At 44.4% G+C, this 18,413-nt stretch overlaps 2 protein-coding genes across 6 annotated transcripts in view; one reads left to right on the top strand and one right to left on the bottom strand.

The window, feature by feature from the left end:
• LOC135055002 (glutathione S-transferase P 1-like) overlaps nt 1–13,890 on the bottom strand; it is a 59,052-nt gene extending 45,162 nt beyond the window's left edge. Inside the window, exons 1-3 of the mRNA XM_063958547.1 lie at nt 13,790–13,890; nt 13,086–13,121; nt 12,186–12,298 (exon numbers count right to left, since the gene is read on the bottom strand). Coding sequence (XP_063814617.1) covers nt 12,186–12,298; nt 13,086–13,121; nt 13,790 — 150 coding nt within the window. The 5' untranslated portion in view covers nt 13,791–13,890. The remainder of the gene's footprint in view (nt 1–12,185; nt 12,299–13,085; nt 13,122–13,789) is intronic.
• LOC135055001 (cyclic AMP-dependent transcription factor ATF-7-like) overlaps nt 1–18,413 on the top strand; it is a 306,652-nt gene that overhangs the window by 78,762 nt on the left and 209,477 nt on the right. For all 5 annotated transcript variants that reach the window (XM_063958542.1, XM_063958544.1, XM_063958541.1 and 2 more), the window contains one exon: nt 1,464–1,534. The gene's annotated coding sequence lies outside the window, so the exon portion shown is untranslated. The remainder of the gene's footprint in view (nt 1–1,463; nt 1,535–18,413) is intronic.

Below are 18,413 nucleotides of genomic sequence, written 5' to 3'. Positions count from 1 at the left end.
GGAGGACCCGCGATCGCGAGCCACGCCCCATTTTCGTCACTTAGGGGGCATGCCCAGCGCTCTGTGAGTTGCTGGCATGCCCCCTCTCCCTCTGACTCCAGTGAATAGATGCTGTGCGCATACGCAAAGCATCTATTCACCGCTGCTCTGCTAAGCAGAGCAGCGAGAGACAGAGCCTCCCAACTGCCCCCCCCCCCACCGCGGGACACTGCGGCCCGCGGGTGAGACAGCGGGACAGTCCCAAAAAAACGGGACTGTCCCGCGAAAATTGGGACAGTTGGGAGGTATGTGTTCACATAGCTGATCTCTACTTAAAGGTGGAACCAGTCACAGATACACCTGTAAGGGGGCATTTTGTTTTGGGTGCTCTACCCAGTGCTTAAAGTGGTCGTAGAGAGGTGGTGGAACTCACCCGCGCCTATGCAATAAAGGTATTGCGCACGCCGTAGGCGCGCACCCAAAAAGGTGGCGTGGTCTAAAAAAGAAAGGGGCGTGGTCACACAATAGTAATAATAGTAATAATGCCCACAGTAGTAGCACCCCCAATACACATAATGCCGACAGTAGTAGCACCCCGTAATACACAATGCCCACAGCAGTAGTGTCCCTTTTACAATGCCCACAGTAGTAGTGCTCCTTATGCAATGTCCACTGTACTGGTAGTGCCCACAGTGGTAGTACCTCTTATATAGAGCCCATAGAAGTGATGCCCCTTATGCATTGCCCCCAGTAGTAGTGCCGCTTCTGTCCTCAGGAGTGATGCCCCTTATGAAGTGAGCTCTTGCCGCCGTCTGTGCAGGGAGAGCCACAATCTCAGCGGGCGCCCGGCATCTCACTGTGGCGCCGGCACACATTGGGTTAGGTGAGCCGGAGGAGGCGGAAACTGCGTACCGTCTCCAAGTGGAACTGAGAGAACGCAGTTCAGCCCGCGTCGGCTCACTTTAACCCCTAGGTCTACCCCTAGATCAAAGATGGTTATGATCTTCAGCACTGGACTGGGCGACATAGTGTGTAAGAACAGGTTTCAATTAATAAAGATAATGTGATTCAGCCCTAGCCTATTCGGAGAAGGGATGAATTTCCCACTGGGCTTGGTAGAGCCTATGCTACAATTAGGTGGCTGTTTAAGATACCAAGCCCAAGTTCTAGCTGCTACAATACAGTGGACAAGCTACCAGCTACTTTATGTGAAGCTGTCAGCTGTTGCTTCTCAATGTCTGATTGGCTTTGATGTCACAGCAAAGCAACACTCTGAGGAGCAGAAGATGTGGGCACAACTCCCGAAGGGTGTTGCCATTTTTGAGGATGAAGGGATGATGCTGATTGGGTATGTAGAAGTGCTCATGGCTGCCAAAGCATGATGTACTTACAAGTGCAGTCACATAACAAAATAAAAGTTAAAAAAAATTTTTTTGTAAATAACATTTTTCTGAAATCCTCTTAAACCAATTTATTATTTACAGAAATCCATGGTAGGAGCCCTCTTCTGTCATCTAAAAATTTGAATCCATAAGGAAAGAAAATAAAAACATACGTGAGTAGCTGGGAGGCCTATCACTAAGTAACTAGTACAGACAGATTCACTCTGAGTTTTCACAGTGTGAGAAAGCTGCACTGATTAGTTAATAGCGGTGTGACCAACGTGGTATCTAACTTCAATTAACTGCATTGTATTACATTTAACTAATTATTAAACCAAAACCCAGCAGGGCACAAGGCTGCTTTTTCAAAGGCAGACAGTCTTTCTTTTTTGCAAGCTCTAGTCTCCAAGGGAATTCAGCTCTATACAGAGCAGGCTCGTGCTGGGTCATATTATAATCTATAACAGGGGATCTGATGCTTCAGTTTTCCCTTCTATGGAACACAGGTTCTCAAACTCGGTCCTCGGGACCAGTGTCGTAACTTCATCCCAGTTGCCTGGAGGCAAGATAAATATTGGTGCCTACACCCACTCCCCCCCATTTATGCTGACTTTCTGATTGGTAAGATGAGCAATTTTATATATATATATATATATATATATATATATATATATATATATAAGACCCAGTACACACAGGCAGCGGCATTCCGAGACTTTGGGCAAGGTCAATATTTCAAATAAATGGTGATGACATTCCAAAGATTCAGTGCACCTTGACAAATGGGGCATCTGTGCCCCAAAATGTTGGAATGTCATCATCATTTATGTAATATATTGACTTTGCACTAAATTTCCGAGTGCTGTGCGTACTGGGTATTTTTGGAATGTTTCTTGAGGCACCGGAGCTTACTAATTTTTAAGAAAAGTGCAGGTCCAGAAAACACTATATATATATATATATATATATAGTACACTATATACCTCTCTCTCTCTCTCTATATATATATATATATATATATATATATCCACAAGGTGCGGCACTCAGACTCTTCAATGAATAAATACAGAGAAAGTAGTTAGCTTTCAACGTTTCAATTTATCTCTCATATTGTCGTCTGACAATTTGAGAGATAAATTGAAACGTTGAAAGCTAACTACTTTCTCTGTATTTATTCATTGAAGAGTCTGAGTGCCGCACCTTGTGGTGATTTATACATGGATTGTTTGTGAAGGCACCGACGAAGTAATAATGGGGTCTATGGGAGTGCCGGACCTTGGCAGCTATAGATATATATATATATATATATATATATATATATATATTTCTCTAACGTCCTAGAGGATGCTGGGACTCCGTAAGGACCATGGGGATAGACGGGCTCCGCAGGAGACATGGGCACTTTCAGAAAGACTTTGGATCTGGGTGTGCACTGGCTCCTCCCTCTATGCCCCTCCTCCAGACCTCAGTTTACTACTGTGCCCAGAGGAGACTGGGTGCTTTTCAGGGAGCTCTCCTGAGCTTCCTGAAAGAAAGTATATTTGTTAGGTTTTTTATTTTCAGGGAGCCTGCTGGCAACAGACTCCCTGCATCGAGGGACTGAGGGGAGAGAAGCAGACCTACTTCTGTGAGTTGAAAGGCTCTGCTTCTTAGGCTACTGGACACCATTAGCTCCAGAGGGATTGGTACGCAGGATCTCACCCTCGCCGTCCGTCCCAGAGCCGCGCCGCCTCTGCAGAGCCGGAAGATAGAAGCCGGGTGAGTATGAGAAGAAAAGAAGACTTCAGAGGCGGCAGAAGACTCCTTGATCTTCACTGAGGTAACGCACAGCACTGCAGCTGTGCGCCATTGCTCCCATACACCTCACATACGGCAGTCACTGTAAGGGTGCAGGGCGCAGGGGGGGCGCCCTGGGCAGCAGGTAAACCTCTTATTTGGCAAAAAAGGACATATATACAGCTGGACACTGTATATATGTAAGAGCCCCCGCCAATTTTACACTATTTGAGCGGGACAGAAGCCCGCCGCCGAGGGGGCTTCTCCCTCAGCACTCACCAGCGCCATTTTTTCTCCACAGCACCGCTGAGAGGAAGCTCCCCGGACTCTCCCCTGCTTATACCACGGTAGACAAGAGGGTTTGAAAAGAGAGGGGGGGCACATAATTCGGTGCAGATAATATACAACAGCGCTACTGGGTAAACATTAAATTACTGTGTTTCTTCCTAGGTCATATAGCGCTGGGGTGTGTGCTGGCATACTCTCCCTCTGTCTCTCCAAAGGGCCTTGTGGGGGAGCTGTCTTCAGAAAGAGCATTCCCTGAGTGTGTGGTGTGTCGGTACGTGTGTGTCGACATGTCTGAGGGAGAAGGCTATATTAGAGAGGAGCGGGAGCAAATGAATGTGGTGTCGCCGTCGACAGCGCCGACACCTGACTGGATGGATATGTGGAATGTTTTAAATGCTAGTGTAAACTCATTGCACAAAAGATTAGACAAAGCTGAAGCTATGGGACAGTCAGGGTGTCAACCCATGTTTGATCCTATGGCGCAGGGACCGTCGGGGTCTCAAAAGCGCCCACTATCCCAAATAGTTGACACAGATACCGACACGGATTCTGACTCCAGTGACGACTACGATGATGCAAAGTTACAGCCAAAATTGGCTAAATCTATTCGATATATGATTATGGCAATAAAAGATGTTTTGCACATCACAGAGGAACCCCCTGTCCCTGACAAGAGGGTGCGTGCATATGTATAAGGAAATGAAACCTGAGGTAACCTTTCCCCCCTCACACGAGTTATGTGAAAAAGCTTGGGAATCTCCAGACAAAAAACTGCAGATTTCCAAAAGAATTCTTATGGCTTATCCTTTCCCGCCAACGGACAGGGTACGATGGGAATCCTCCCCTAGGGTGGACAAAGCATTAACACGCTTATCCAAGAAGGTAGCGCTGCCATCCCAGGATACGGCTACCCTTAAGGATTCTGCTGACCGCAAGCAGGAGGTTACCCTGAAGTCCATTTACACACATTCAGGTACCTTACTTAGACCGGCAATCGCGTCGGCCTGGGTCTGTAGTGCGGTAGTGGCATGGAGAGGAGATTGATACCCTAGATAAGGATACTGTTTTATTGACCCTGGGGCATATAAAAGATGCTGTCCTATATATGAGAGATGCTCAAAGAGACATTAGTCTACTGGGCTCTAGAATAAACGCTATGTCGATTTCTGCTAGAAGAATCCTATGGACCCGGCAATGGACAGGTGATGCCGACTCAAAAAGGCATATGGAGGTTTTACCTTACAGGGGTGAGGAATTGTTTGGGGACGGTCTCTCGGACCTGGTCTCCACAGCTACAGCTGGTAAATCAAATTTTTTGCCTTATATTCCCTCACAGCCTAAGAGAGCACCGCATTATCAAATGCAGTCTTTTCGATCTCCCAAAAACAAGAAAGTGCGAGGTGCGTCCTTTCTTGCCAGAGGTAGGGGCAGAGAATAGAAGCTGCACAACTCAGCTAGTTCACAGGAACAGAAGTCCTCCCCAGCCTCTACAAAATCAACCGCATGATGCTGGGGCTCCACTGGAGGAGTTCGCCCCAGTGGGGGCACGTCTTCGAGTTTTCAGCCACATCTGGATTCACTCACAGGTGGATTCCTGGGCAATAGAAATTGTTTCTCAGGGTTACAAGCTGGAATTCGAAGAGGTGCCTCCTCGCCGGTTTTTCAAATCGGCCCTACCATCTTCTCCCCAGGAAAGGGAGACAGTGTTAAATGCAATTCACAAATTGTGTCTTCAACAGGTGGTGGTCAAAGTACCCCTGATCCAACAAGGAAGGGGATATTACTCGACCCTGTTTGTAGTCCCGAAACCGGACGGTTCGGTCAGACCCATATTAAATCTAAAATCCATGAACCTATACTTGAAAAGGTTCAAGATCCAGATGGAATTGCTAAGAGCGGTCATCGCCAGCCTGGAAGGGGGGGGGGGATTTTGTGATACCTCTGGACATAAAGGATGCATACCTTCATGTTCCCATTTATCCACCTCATCAGGCGTACCTCAGATTTGGGGTACAGGATTGTCATTACCAATTTCAGACGTTGCCGTTTGGTCTTTCCACGGCCCGAGAATTTTCACCAAGGTAATGGCGGAAATGATGGTGCTCCTGTGGAAGCAAGGTGTCACAATTATCCCATACTTGGACGTTCTCCTCATAAAGGCGAGATCAAGAGAGCAGTTGCTAAACAATGTATCACTTTCACTGTAAGTGTTACAGCAACACGGCTGGATTCTCAATATCCCGAAGTCGCAGTTGGTTCCTACGACTCGTCTGACTTTCTTGGGCATGATTCTGGACACTGACCAGAAAAGGGTTTATCTCCCGATAGAAAAGGCCCATGAACTCATGACTCTGGTCAGGAACCTATTGAAACCAAGACAGGTCTCAGTGCATCACTGCACTCGAGTCCTGGGAAAGATGGTGGCATCATACGAAGCCATTCCCTTCGGCAGGTTCCATGCGAGGACTTTCCAATGGGACCTACTGGACAAGTGGTCCGGATCACAGCTACAGATGATTCATCAGTTGATCACCCTATCCCCCAGGGCCAGGGTATCTCTCCTGTGGTGGCTACAGAGTGCTCACCTTCTAGAGGGCCGCAGGTTCGGCATTCGGGACTGGATCCTGGTGACCACGGACGCGAGCTTCCGAGGTTGGGGAGCAGTCACACAGGGAAGAAATTTCCAAGGTCTTTGGTCAAGGCAAGAGACTTGTCTTCACATCAACATCTTGGAACTAAGGGCCATATACAACGCCCTACGTCAAGCGGAGACCTTACTTCGCGACCAACCGGTTCTGATACAGTCAGACAACGTCACCGCAGTAGCTCATGTAAACCGCCAAGGCGGCACAAGGAGCAGAGTGGCAATGGCGGAAGCCACCAGAATTCTTCGCTGGGCGGAGAATCATGTAAGCGCACTGTCAGCAGTGTTCATTCCGGGAGTGGACAACTGGGAAGCAGTCTTCCTCAGCAGATACGACCTGCATCCGGGAGAGTGGGGACTTCATCAGGAAGTCTTCGCACAGATTGCAAGTCGGTGGGGACTGCCCCAAATAGACATGATGGCGTCCCGTCTCAACAAAAAGCTACAAAGGTATTGCACCAGGTCAAGAGACCCTCAGGCGGTAGCTGTGGACGCTCTAGTGACACCGTGGGTGTTCCAGTCGGTCTATGTATTTCCTCCTCTTCCTCTCATACCCAAGGTGTTGAGAATAATAAGAAAAAGAGGAGTGAGAACAATACTCATTGTTCCGGATTGGCCACGAAGGACCTGGTATCCGGATCTGCAGGAAATGCTCACAGAAGATCCGTGGCCTCTTCCTCTAAGACAGGACCTGTTGCAACAGGGTCCCTGTCTGTTCCAAGACTTACCGCGGCTGCGTTTGATGGCATCGCGGTTGAACCCCGGATCCTAGCGGAAAAAGGTATTCCGGATGAGGGCATTTCTACGCTACTAAAGGCTAGGAAGGACGTGACATCTAAACATTATCACCGAATATGGAGAAAATATGTTTCTTGGTGTGAGGCCAGGAATGCTCGTACGGAAGAATTCCATCTAGGCCGTTTTCTTCACTTCCTACAAACTGGAGTGAATTTGGGCCTAAAATTAGGCTCCATTAAAGTTCAGATTTCGGCCTTATCCATTTTCTTTCAAAAGGAATTGGCCTCTCTACCTGAAGTACAGACTTTTGTGAAGGAAGTACTGCATATTCAGCCTCCTTTTGTACCTCCGGTGGCGCCATGGGACCTTAACGTGGTGTTAAGTTTCCTTAAGTCACATTGGTTTGAACCACTTAAAACAGTGGAGTTGAAATATCTCACTTGGAAGGTGGTCATGTTGTTAGCCTTAGCTTCGGCTAGGCGAGTTTCGGAATTAGCGGCTTTATCACATAAAAGCCCCTATCTGGTTTTCCATATGGATAGAGCGGAATTGCGGACCCGTCCTCAATTCCTACCTAAGGTGAGAGTGCGGATGACTCTGCAGCACCGATTGAGCAAACAGGAGGTCCTCCTCAGCCAGGGTATCAAATTTATAGAACTTTGCAAAGGTGTTTGACCCCGACCAAGTAGCAGCATCCTTTCATATGAACCAACCTATTGTCGTGCCTGTGGCTACACGTGACTTGGAGGATTCCGAGTCCCTTGATGTGGTCAGGGCTTTGAAAATTTACGTGGCCAGAACGGCTAGGATCAGAAACACAGAAGCACTGTTTGTCCTGTATGCAGCCAACAAGGTTGGCGGGCCTGCTTCAAAGCAGACTATTGCTCGCTGGATCTGTAACACGATTCAGCAGGCGCATTCTACGGCAGGATTGCCGTTACCAAAATCGGTTAAGGCCCATTCCACTAGGAAGGTGGGCTCGTCTTGGACGGCTGCCCGAGGGGTCTCGGCACTACAGCTGTGCCGAGCTGCTACTTGGTCGGGGTCAAACACCTTTGCAAAGTTCTATAAATTTGATACCCTGGCTGAGGAGGACCTCCTGTTTGCTCAATCGGTGCTGCAGAGTCATCCGCACTCTCCCGCCCGTTTGGGAGCTTTGGTATAATCCCCATGGTCCTTACGGAGTCCCAGCATCCTCTAGGACGTTAGAGAAAATAAGATTTTAAACCTACCGGTAAATCTTTTTCTCGTAGTCCGTAGAGGATGCTGGGCGCTCGTCCCAAGTGCGGACTACTTCTGCAAGACTTGTATATAGTTATTGCTTACATAAGGGTTATATATATATATATATATATATATAGTACAGGAAGCCCGGCACTCCCACAAATAGCAACATGCCCCGGTGCCCTCAGAAGAATATTAACACCAAAAAGAACAGACTGCGGCACTCAGGGACTAATAGAAAAGTCAATGTATTAAATGATACAAAACATCCATCGACGTTTCGGGGAATCCAACCCCTTTCTCAAGATGTGCCATCTGACATCACCTATACTGCTTGTGCACATGGGGGAGGGGTCCCTGCCAAACTGTGTGTGTGTTCCTTATCCCTGTGCAAACCCCAGGTGTCTGCAGGGACATAACATGGCCAGTGTTCTCCCCACACTTTATTTCTCAACGTGGTAATTAAGTTGCGTTGCGCTATTTATATATGATACGTCAGTGCAGCGTAACATTTGGAAGCATCAGACTGGAGGGCAGTGCATATTGCTCCCGCAGTATACAATAAAGGGCATGCAGTTGCCGGGAGTAACAGACACCAGCAAACACACTGAACAATGAAGAAAATGGACAGTTGCTACATGTTTGTTTAACCAGCAAGTATGGCAGTATCTGGACATTGCTTCCATCTGTGTCCAACCAGCAAGCGAAAAATAAAGGGTGAGGCTTGCAAAGGACGGCATACCCTGTGAGGTCACATCCCTTGTACGGGTGCCCCTTTAATAGGTGTGAGTGCAAGCATGCACCCACCCATTCTGCCACCCCATCTCACAAAATGTGTAAGGTGCATTACTGTGTGGAGTTATGTGTATTATGGGCATTACTAATGTGGGGCATATGTGTAAGGTGCATTACTGTGTGGGATTTTGTGTATTATGGGCATTACTGTGTGGTATTATTACAGATAACATGATGATGTACGTCACGTGGACGCTCCCCAAACGAATATTGAATGACATGTATATGGACCAATGGGACTGCCTTTTTTGCCGATCATGTGACGAGATAGGTCACATGATCGACATTATCTTATATACTTTTTATGTGTTTAAAAGAGGTATTTAGACTCGTTTTTTAAGTTTAATATGATTTTTGACTAGATTTCTAATGTGCAATTTGGACTGAGTGGTCTTTGTAGCATTTTGGATGGTTTGTTTCTATGCACTAGGAATCACCTAAACAGGTGACACTAATGGACTTATTAGTAAGGGTATAAATAGAGTACCCTAAACACATGGATTATATGCTCCTGAGGAAGCTGGAATACACCAGTGAAACGCGTTGAGCCTGTTCCATTTGGATCCAAATTATCTGCTTTATCTGGACTCCACTCTCCCAATCGGCCTGCAATAGCCGTGTCCCCCCTGGCACAATCTGGACTTTCTCCCATCACTGGATTTCTTCATCAACTGACTAAACCCCTACAGCTCTAATACGGACTTGTTCCAAGGCTGATGCACTTCAACAAGGGATCTGGTAAATATCCATCCAGTAAAGTGAATGCACAGAGGGAGGCTGTCCTAGCCTGGGGATTGGACATACTTTAATATAGGAGATTGTGGAACCTATGAATTCTGCCCAGATAAGCTATATCCAATTTTTTATCGCCACCTAGTGGCAAGAGGAATTCCTTTTCTTTTAGCATTGTCTTATATGAGATGTTATTAAATGTTATCTTTTTACATAGAACAAACCATCCGTAGTATTATTATTATTATTATTATTATTACTATCATTTAAATATTAATGTGATTATTATATTTACTACTGCTGATAGTATATCAACTTGACCTCTTATAGCCAGCGCTGGTACCCATTCTTTCTTCTACTGTGTGGTATTATGCAGGGTTGAACTGGCCCACAGGGGCACAGGATAAAACCCAGGTGGGTCCCACCGCCTGAGTGTTGCTGTTTCAGATGCAGAACTAATGGCGGTGCTAGGGGGCACCAGCTAAAATTTTACCTAGGGCATCAAATTGGCTAGTGCTAGCTCTGCCAAGTGGTTCTTATTTGCCGCCAAATTCTATGTTTCTATAATAATGAATAGATGTTTCTATAAGAATGTCATACATTCTTGCCCTCAGAGTGCCCTTGCTGTGCTGGCATACCACACACTGCAATGTTTACAATACTGGGGATTAGATGACTCAATCAGCACATAACTACAGTTGAACAATTCAGAGAAATTTGCCTTTGGCAATGTGCAGATGACTTTCTTACGAGTCATAATTCTAATTTATCAGAAATATGTGTCCAAAGGCAAGAATAATATTTTAATTGGGGGATGCCAATTAAACAAATACCCAAGCAGAAATTGTAGGAATATGAGGCCTATTTATGTAGCATTACAGAAGCAGCCTGTTAGGTTCTATCTCTTATCATCGCTATTTACCGATATTTTGAAATAATTTATTGGGAGACTTATGCTGAAACAGGGCCTCCAATAAGATGCTGTACTTGCAGGGGCGTTTCTAGAGAGGAAGAGGCCCGTGTGCAGGCTCCTCTCTAGCCGGCAGTGCTGTGTAGATTCTGGGCACTAGGACCCTAGCGCTGTCCCAGAGCCTAGAGCGCATGCGCAAATCACCGGGAAAATGACACGTGGCCATTTTCCCAGGAATTTTCCTATTGCATATGCGATGCTTTTGCACCCTTGCGGGGGGTAGGGCCTGACATGCGGGGCGGACTAGCCCTGTGCTGGGTGTTTCCCCGTATGTGTAAGAAACTGATTGTAGACGTGCTAAATTTAGCACATCTACGATCAGATCTGAATTACCCCCTTTGTCATAATCCTACAAGAACTCTGTCATAAATAAGGCCCTATGGGGTCTATTTACTAAGCCTTGGATGGAGATAAAGTCACATGAGATAAAGTACCAGCCAATCAGCTCCTAACTGACATGTTGCAGGGTGTGTTTGAAAAATTACAGTTAGGAGCCGATTGGCCCCTTAAATAGACCCCTTTGTTTCATACAATATAGCTAAAAAAAACACATAAATGTTATCTTTTGCCGTAAAATAGATTAAAAATAGTGTAGACAATATCCAAAGTGTAGCCCTCAGCTGACCATACCTTGGGCCTACTTCAGACCTGATCGCAGCAGCAAATTTGTTCTCTAATTGGCAAAACCATGTGAAGTGCAGGGAAGGGGGGGGGGGGTGCAGATATAACATGTTGCACTTCTTTTCCCCCGTCTAAACGATATTGACTAAAATATTGCACAGTGTGTAAGCTGCAAACAACGGTCAAAACACGTTCCAGGGGGTTATTAACGACCCCATCTGTCATCTGTGCATTAAGGTCAATTTTGGTTATGTTGACCAAAACTGTATGTATGGGCCGGCCGTGGCGTGACATCACTGAGCGATATCGTTTGTGGTATCGCTCAGTGTATATGCACAATGGGCATAATTCAGACCTGATCGCTAATCTGCGAATCTGCAGAGGTATGCAATCAGAGAGTCGCCGCCCACAAAGCGTGCATACCCGCCCCGTGCAAGTCTACGCACGCCTTGCAAAAATCTCTGTGAATGCCGGTCAGCTGCAAATCCGTTTGCCGCTCACTCACCATCAAATTATTTTTCCAGTCTCTGCAGTCTGTGCATAGCCCAGGACCTACTCCTACATTGCGATAGAAACAGGCTGACCTCACACACCCTCCCCGAAAATGCATTGGAATGCCTGCATTTTTACTGACACTCCCAGAAAATGGCCAGTTACCAGCTCCAAACGCTTCCTGTCAATCAACTTGTGTACGCCTAGCGATCAAAAAAGATGCTGGATTCTCTCGCAGTTTGGCCTTCCGCATGCTCACTACGATCTATACGCATGTGCAGTTGATCAATAATCGCCCGCCTTGCAAATTCGCACAACAGCAATTAGGTCTGAATCGGGTCCTACGTCAGGTGGCACGCGAAGGAAGGAAACACACTGCAATATTGCTTATGGAGCATATCGCACAGTGTGTACCCACCTAAGGAGGATGACACTATTAGGGAAGGGGGCCTCCAAGAGTCAGTGACCGGGGAAACAGAAGGTAATGTATAATAAAGATTTCAAACAACCTAAACAGCCACAAATCACCTATAGTTTTTCTTACCGCAGTTTTCTTCAGTTCTACTTTCCCTGCCTGCCAGTCCTGCATTTGCACTTCATCGTCCTTCCAGGAGACACCATTGTCTGCCAGCAGCAGACGTATTGGTTCACCTCTCCCTGAAGAAAACAGTGATATAAGAATATATAAAAACAAGTGCACCAAAGCAAAACACTATTCTTATAAATGAAAAAAAGGAGACAACAGCTTAAGCAGTAGCAGACAGCAGTAGTACTGGAAGGGTGTAGTATGGTATGCCGGCGGCTGGGCTCCCGGCGACCAGCACGTACTGGAATCTGTAATTATATGCTGTGGAAGGCAGACAGCTGTTTCATTCTCTGTCCAAGGTGTCTCCTGCTATATACTAAGAACCTGATTAAGAGATGGACGGTCTTCTGATTTTCATGCAGATTTCTGTGTGTTCAACTGGGTATGTGCAGGACACATACTGCACATGTGCAGATCTGGTTCTGTGTCATCCGATGCAGTTTGGCTGCAGACATCAGGTGAGTGACACTCTGTAGCCATTTGGGGGCAGGAAGTGGGTGTCAATGGGGAGCAGTTTACAAAACCTGTGGGTGTCAGCCCCGAATTATAGGCGTGCTGAGGCGAGGGTCTGCATATTCCGATGTAGCTTCACTGGCCCTTGTATCGTGAAATCACTGGTCATCCTGAGTAACCTGAGGGTTACTCAGATGATCGATGTTCACACAGATGATCTGACGCTACGTCTTTGGATGCAGAAGCAGATCACGCATTGTGTGTCTTCTTATTACAGACACTTCTGCTGCTTTTGCATAATTCAGCACAGCCACTGCATACAAAAATGCAACGCCTGTGCAATATTGTTCATCTCTGAATCAGGCACACAAGAGTACTAATCTGAACAACTGTTGGTATATTTACCTCTGATGGGGAAGTATGTCAGCGTATACCCAGTCACTGCAAGAATAATATTATATAAGTCAGAAAGTGATAATCAGAGTAAACATTAAATTCTATAACATGACAGTGGATGAGCATCATACATTGGAATTAGCCTGACACCCCTACATTCCAGAGACATGAATACTGTCCAACAGGAGCTGCTTAATGCATGATTAAACCAAAATATACACCCGAGTACTTTCACTGGTATAAAGATCATTGGATACTAGTGACAAAGAATCCAGCAAATGAATAAGGAATGTGAGACACAGAGACCTGTGATTGTAAGAAAACTCCATGCAGGCAGACGTGGCATTAGAATACGTGGAGAAATAACACTACAGTAGGAAGAAAATAATAAGTAAATATAGAAAAATGTTACATGATTATTGCTGTGATATGCAGACCTGGGAAAGACAGCAAAAGTAACACTCAATAGGATAATATAGTCTCTGTTTTTAAATAAATCATGCTAAAAGAAAACATAATAATAAAAATATAAATGGAGATCTGATAAAATCTGGGCAGATGAAAAACTTGTATTGGGTTTCAGCTGTCAGTAAAGAAGCAAATACAAGAATTAAGAGACTTGATATGAGTCAGTTGAATAAAAGTTATAGTAGGACAGAAGACAGAAGATAAGTCTTGGAGTAATAATATGTAGTAAGACGAACTCCCATTACTTGTAGGTTGAAGACTTGTTGATGTGCCTGTGTCAGTGCGGAATGGTTGCTGTGCCTGTGTCAGTGCAGAATGCAGCTTGCAGCGTTTCTAACTGTTATATATATGCAAGTTCCTTTCTGCTGAGTCACAGTGATGAGACAACGGCTGGGGTGACACAATATAAAACGCAGCCTTACAGGATTTTGCAGAGAGATGCCACAAAATGAGTAGGCGCAACATGCACATATGGGCAGATGTACCAAGAGGAGTTTACTCCCCCCACCCACCCTTTTTTCTGTTTTTCTTTACCAGATTTGGAGGATTTTAAAATTTTTCCATTTGCAATGAAGGACATTCAGACTTCAGAGTAGAAAGCAGCGATTTCTCCAGCAGTGTTTAGCATATATACAAAATTAGCTACCGCTGTAAAACTGATTTGGCAACTTATCAAGCAACAAAAATCATATATTTTTGTCAAAAAAATACAGCGCCATCTGAGGCTGGCAGTGTGCCAACCTAAAGTCCTGCTCCAGATGCGCACGCATGCGCAGTCCTGAAAAATATTATTGTGCGCTGCATTTAGTTTGTGCTTTGCGCAACTGGGCGCACACATAAAAAATGTGCTGCATGCTGTGATACTGAGGAACAACAGATTGTGACAAGCAGCGGTGCAGGATCTGTCTAAGCAACCATGACACCATGAAACATTGAGCTGTTAGTTTTGCTATGCAGTGTAAAAATTAGATTTTACATACTTATTGAGAGGAAAAGCAGTGAAAGGGGTGTATTTTAGGTGATGAGGTCAATTTACCTACAATTAAAATCCCGACGGTCAAAATACAAACAACCATTGACCGACGGTCAAAATCCCAACAAGGTCAAAATCCAAACATGGTCAAAATACCAACAATTAAAATACAGGTTGAGTATCCCTTATCCAAAATGCTTGGGACCAGAAGTATTTTGGATATCGTATTTTTCCGTATTTTGGAATAATTGCATACCATAATGAGAGATCATGGCGATGGGACCCAAGTCTAAGCACAGAAAGCATTTATGTCTCATATACACATTCTACACACAGCCTGAAGGTCATTAATACAATATTTTTAATAACTTTGTGTATTAAACAATGTTTGTGTACATTGAGCCATCAGAAAACAAAGGTTTCATTATCTCAGTCTCACTCAAAAAATTCTGTATTTCGTAATATTCCGTATTTTGGGATATTTGGATATGGGATACTCAACCTGTACCAACATTTAAAATACTGACAAGGTAATTTTGACCTTGGCAAGCTCAGCGAGCCATGCGAGGGGACGCTGTACACTTATATGGTGCCCATGTTGACCTATGTCGACATACACACAAAACATTTAAACACATGTGTCGACTTTTTGATCGTTCAACATTTTTAATGTCGGTATTTTGACCTTGTTGGTGTTTTAAATGTTGGTATTTTGTTCTTGTTGGGATTTTGACCGTCGGTCAATCGTTTGTATTTTAATACAAGAAAAAAGAGAGTGCACGAGGTTCTCAAGCGCTAAAGAACAATACTTCCCTCTGATGGGATGACCGATAACCAGTACTTCTCCTCTTGAGCAGGTGTAATTCTCAATAAATTTCACTGGAATTTTAGAGGAAACATGGAACAGAAATAAAACAATATAGTGTAGTATGTCAACCACAAGAAATATGTCCCAGAAATATCTTTTTCCCTTAGTTCATGAGTCATATGACGTACAGAGTGGAATGTCCTAAATGGCATACCGTACTCACACAGCAGGTAGCCTGAATGGACCCATAAAGGTATCTTTAATGTGAAGATCCCACCCCTTAACCAGTGGATTGAGATCTCCGAAACAATTTAGAAAACACCGGTGCTGCGTACCAGGACTCACACTTTAAAAAGTGGTAACAGATGTGTAAAGGTATCTTTTAGTTCCCCCCTTCAATGATGGTAATGGAAATGTCAGGATGGACGTTAAAGGGTCAAAAAGTGGATGTGCAGATGGTCCCCTCTGTATTTGTCCAATGCGTTTCAATCCTGCTGGATGCTTCCTCAGGGCATCCACTTTTTGACCCTCATTCGATCTACTTAGGTGTGTGGTGAGTGGGCAGTCCGGAACGCCCATCTCCATTTTTTTCTATCTTTACACACCTGTGGTCTTTTTTGTGCTGTGCGGAGTACCTGCATCTATGTGATTTTATGGACTTTTTTTGTTTTTGTCGTGTATTTTTTGTATCTTAATAAATTTGTTACCCCTTTTTAATTGTGGATTGGACAAACATTTTTGGGAGGTCATCGAATCTAAAGATACCTTGATGGGAAGGTAGCGGCTCCTTGAATTGTGAGTGGGGTATGCCCATCCTGACATTTCCATACTGGTTATCGGTCATCACATCAGAGGGAAGTATTGTTCTTTAGCGCTTGAGAACCTCGTGCACTCTCTTTTTATTTGTATTACATTGTTGTTTATGAAGTAAGGTGAAACTTCTGGGAGTTGTATTGGGTTCAGCAGCTTTAGCGCCTGATTGTGATATACTCAAATCCATTCCATTGTTGTCTGTATTTTGACCATCTGGATTTTGAATGTAGGTACTTCATTCTAAACCCATATTTTAGGAGCTTTTCTTATCACCCCACAAAGCTAATTAGAGCAGACAGATATATAGATCATGTCAAACAAACTTACTAGGCTTTTATGAAATGGTTAGTGTGAACCTTGATCAGGTTAAGGAGGTGGATGTAATCTTTTTAGACTTTGCTAAAGCTTTCGACACAGTGCCACACATGAGACTTATCTATAAGTTACAAGAACTGGGACAATATGCACTTGGGTTAGAAATTGGTTAAATAATAAGGAGCAGCGCGTTGTGGTAAATGGAACTTTTCAAATTGGACGGAATTACTAAGTGGAGTGCCACAAGGGTCTGTACCTGGACCACTGTTGTTCAACATTTTCATTAACGATCTAGTAGTAGATTTAGAGAGCATGGTGTCAATTTTTGCAGACGATACCAAATTGTGTAAGGTTATAAATATGGAGGGGGACACTGAGTCTCTTCAGAACGACTTAGTTAAACTGGAAGCATGGGCAGCAAAATGGAGAATGAGCTTCAATAGAGACAAGTGTAAAGTAATGCACTTTGGTAGCAAGAACAAAAATAACACCTACATACTAAATGGGGTAAAATTAGGGGATTTTGTACTGGAAAAAGACTTAAGTGTTCACATAGGTAGCAAACTAAGCAGCAGTACCCAAAGTAGGATTGCAGCAAAGAAGACTAACAAGGTATTAGCATGTATAAAATGGGGAATTGACACAAGGGATTAGAGTGTTATACTCCCATTATATAAATCCCTAGTGAGGCCACATCTTGAATACTGTGCACAGTTTTGGTCACCATACTACAAAAAGGATATCCTGGAACTAGAAAAGTTTCAGAGGTAGTGACCAAACTAATTAAGGGGATGGAGACGCTGGAATATGAGGAAAGGCTTGCAAGACAAGGCATGTTTACACTGGAAAAGAGGAGACTAAGAGGGGACATGATCAACATTTACAAATATGTAAGGGGACAATACACAGAGCTTGTGGAGGATCTGTTTTTGGTAAGATCAACACAGAGGACATGTGGACACCCACTTAGGTTGGAGGAGAGGAGATTTCACACACAGAGACGTAAAGGCTTTTTCACAGTAAGGACAATACGTGTTTGGAATTCCTTGCCTGAGAGAGTAGTAATGGCGGTCTCGATCAACACTTTTAAGAATGAGCTAGATAAGTACCTAATGGATAAGGATATACAGGGTTATGATGCGTAGTCACAAACTATAGTTATATATAAAAAAAAAAGAGGAATAAACACAACGGCTGACATTAACAACAGAAAAAATTAGACATAATACAGCGTAGGAGGCCACAAATAGGTAGAACTCGATGGACAAATTGTCTTTTTTCAACCTCAGAAACTGTGTTACTATGATACTATGTATACTGTACCTTTAATAACACACAATTTGCACTTTCCCATTGCATTTCATTTATATTCTAGATAGCATGCATCATATTCTTTGCTATAATGATTCACCTCAGCTTATAGTTCATTTGGCTAATGTATCAGTGAGTGATAAATGAATATGTGTAAAAAGTCATAAGGTCTGTTCTGTCTCCTCAATGCTCACACTATGGAAGCCAGGTCTCCCATTACTAGGAAGAAAGGACAGACCTAGAAGAGTAGGACTGGGGTGCAGAACAAGGGGGGAAGGGGGTTGTGTAGAGGAAGGTCCAATGGCGTAGCAATAGCCCCCGCAGACCCCATGGTGGCTTGGGGGCGCCGACGCTGACTGGCTCAGGCACCGAAGTATAATGATGGCAGCAGCTAGAAGAACTTAGAAGTTATTGGGAATAGTGTCTGCTCAAAGAACTGCTATATGTGTCCCTTGGCAACCATTAAATGCCAGATGTCCTGGCAGTAGTTATGGTAACCGCAGGCAACTGGAAAGCGAAGTGGCCGCTGGTTTGTTCAGGATGCTTTCAAAAGTTAAAGTAGTGCTAGAATGTGAATGTTTAGCGCATGCGGTGGAATGATTGGAGTGCTAGTAATATACTGTAGAAGGGAAACAAAGTTCATGGTGTA

Source organism: Pseudophryne corroboree, chromosome 3, assembly GCF_028390025.1.
Source record: "Pseudophryne corroboree isolate aPseCor3 chromosome 3, aPseCor3.hap2, whole genome shotgun sequence".
NCBI lineage: Eukaryota > Metazoa > Chordata > Amphibia > Anura > Myobatrachidae > Pseudophryne > Pseudophryne corroboree.
This window is presented reverse-complemented; position numbering and strand designations above follow the sequence as displayed.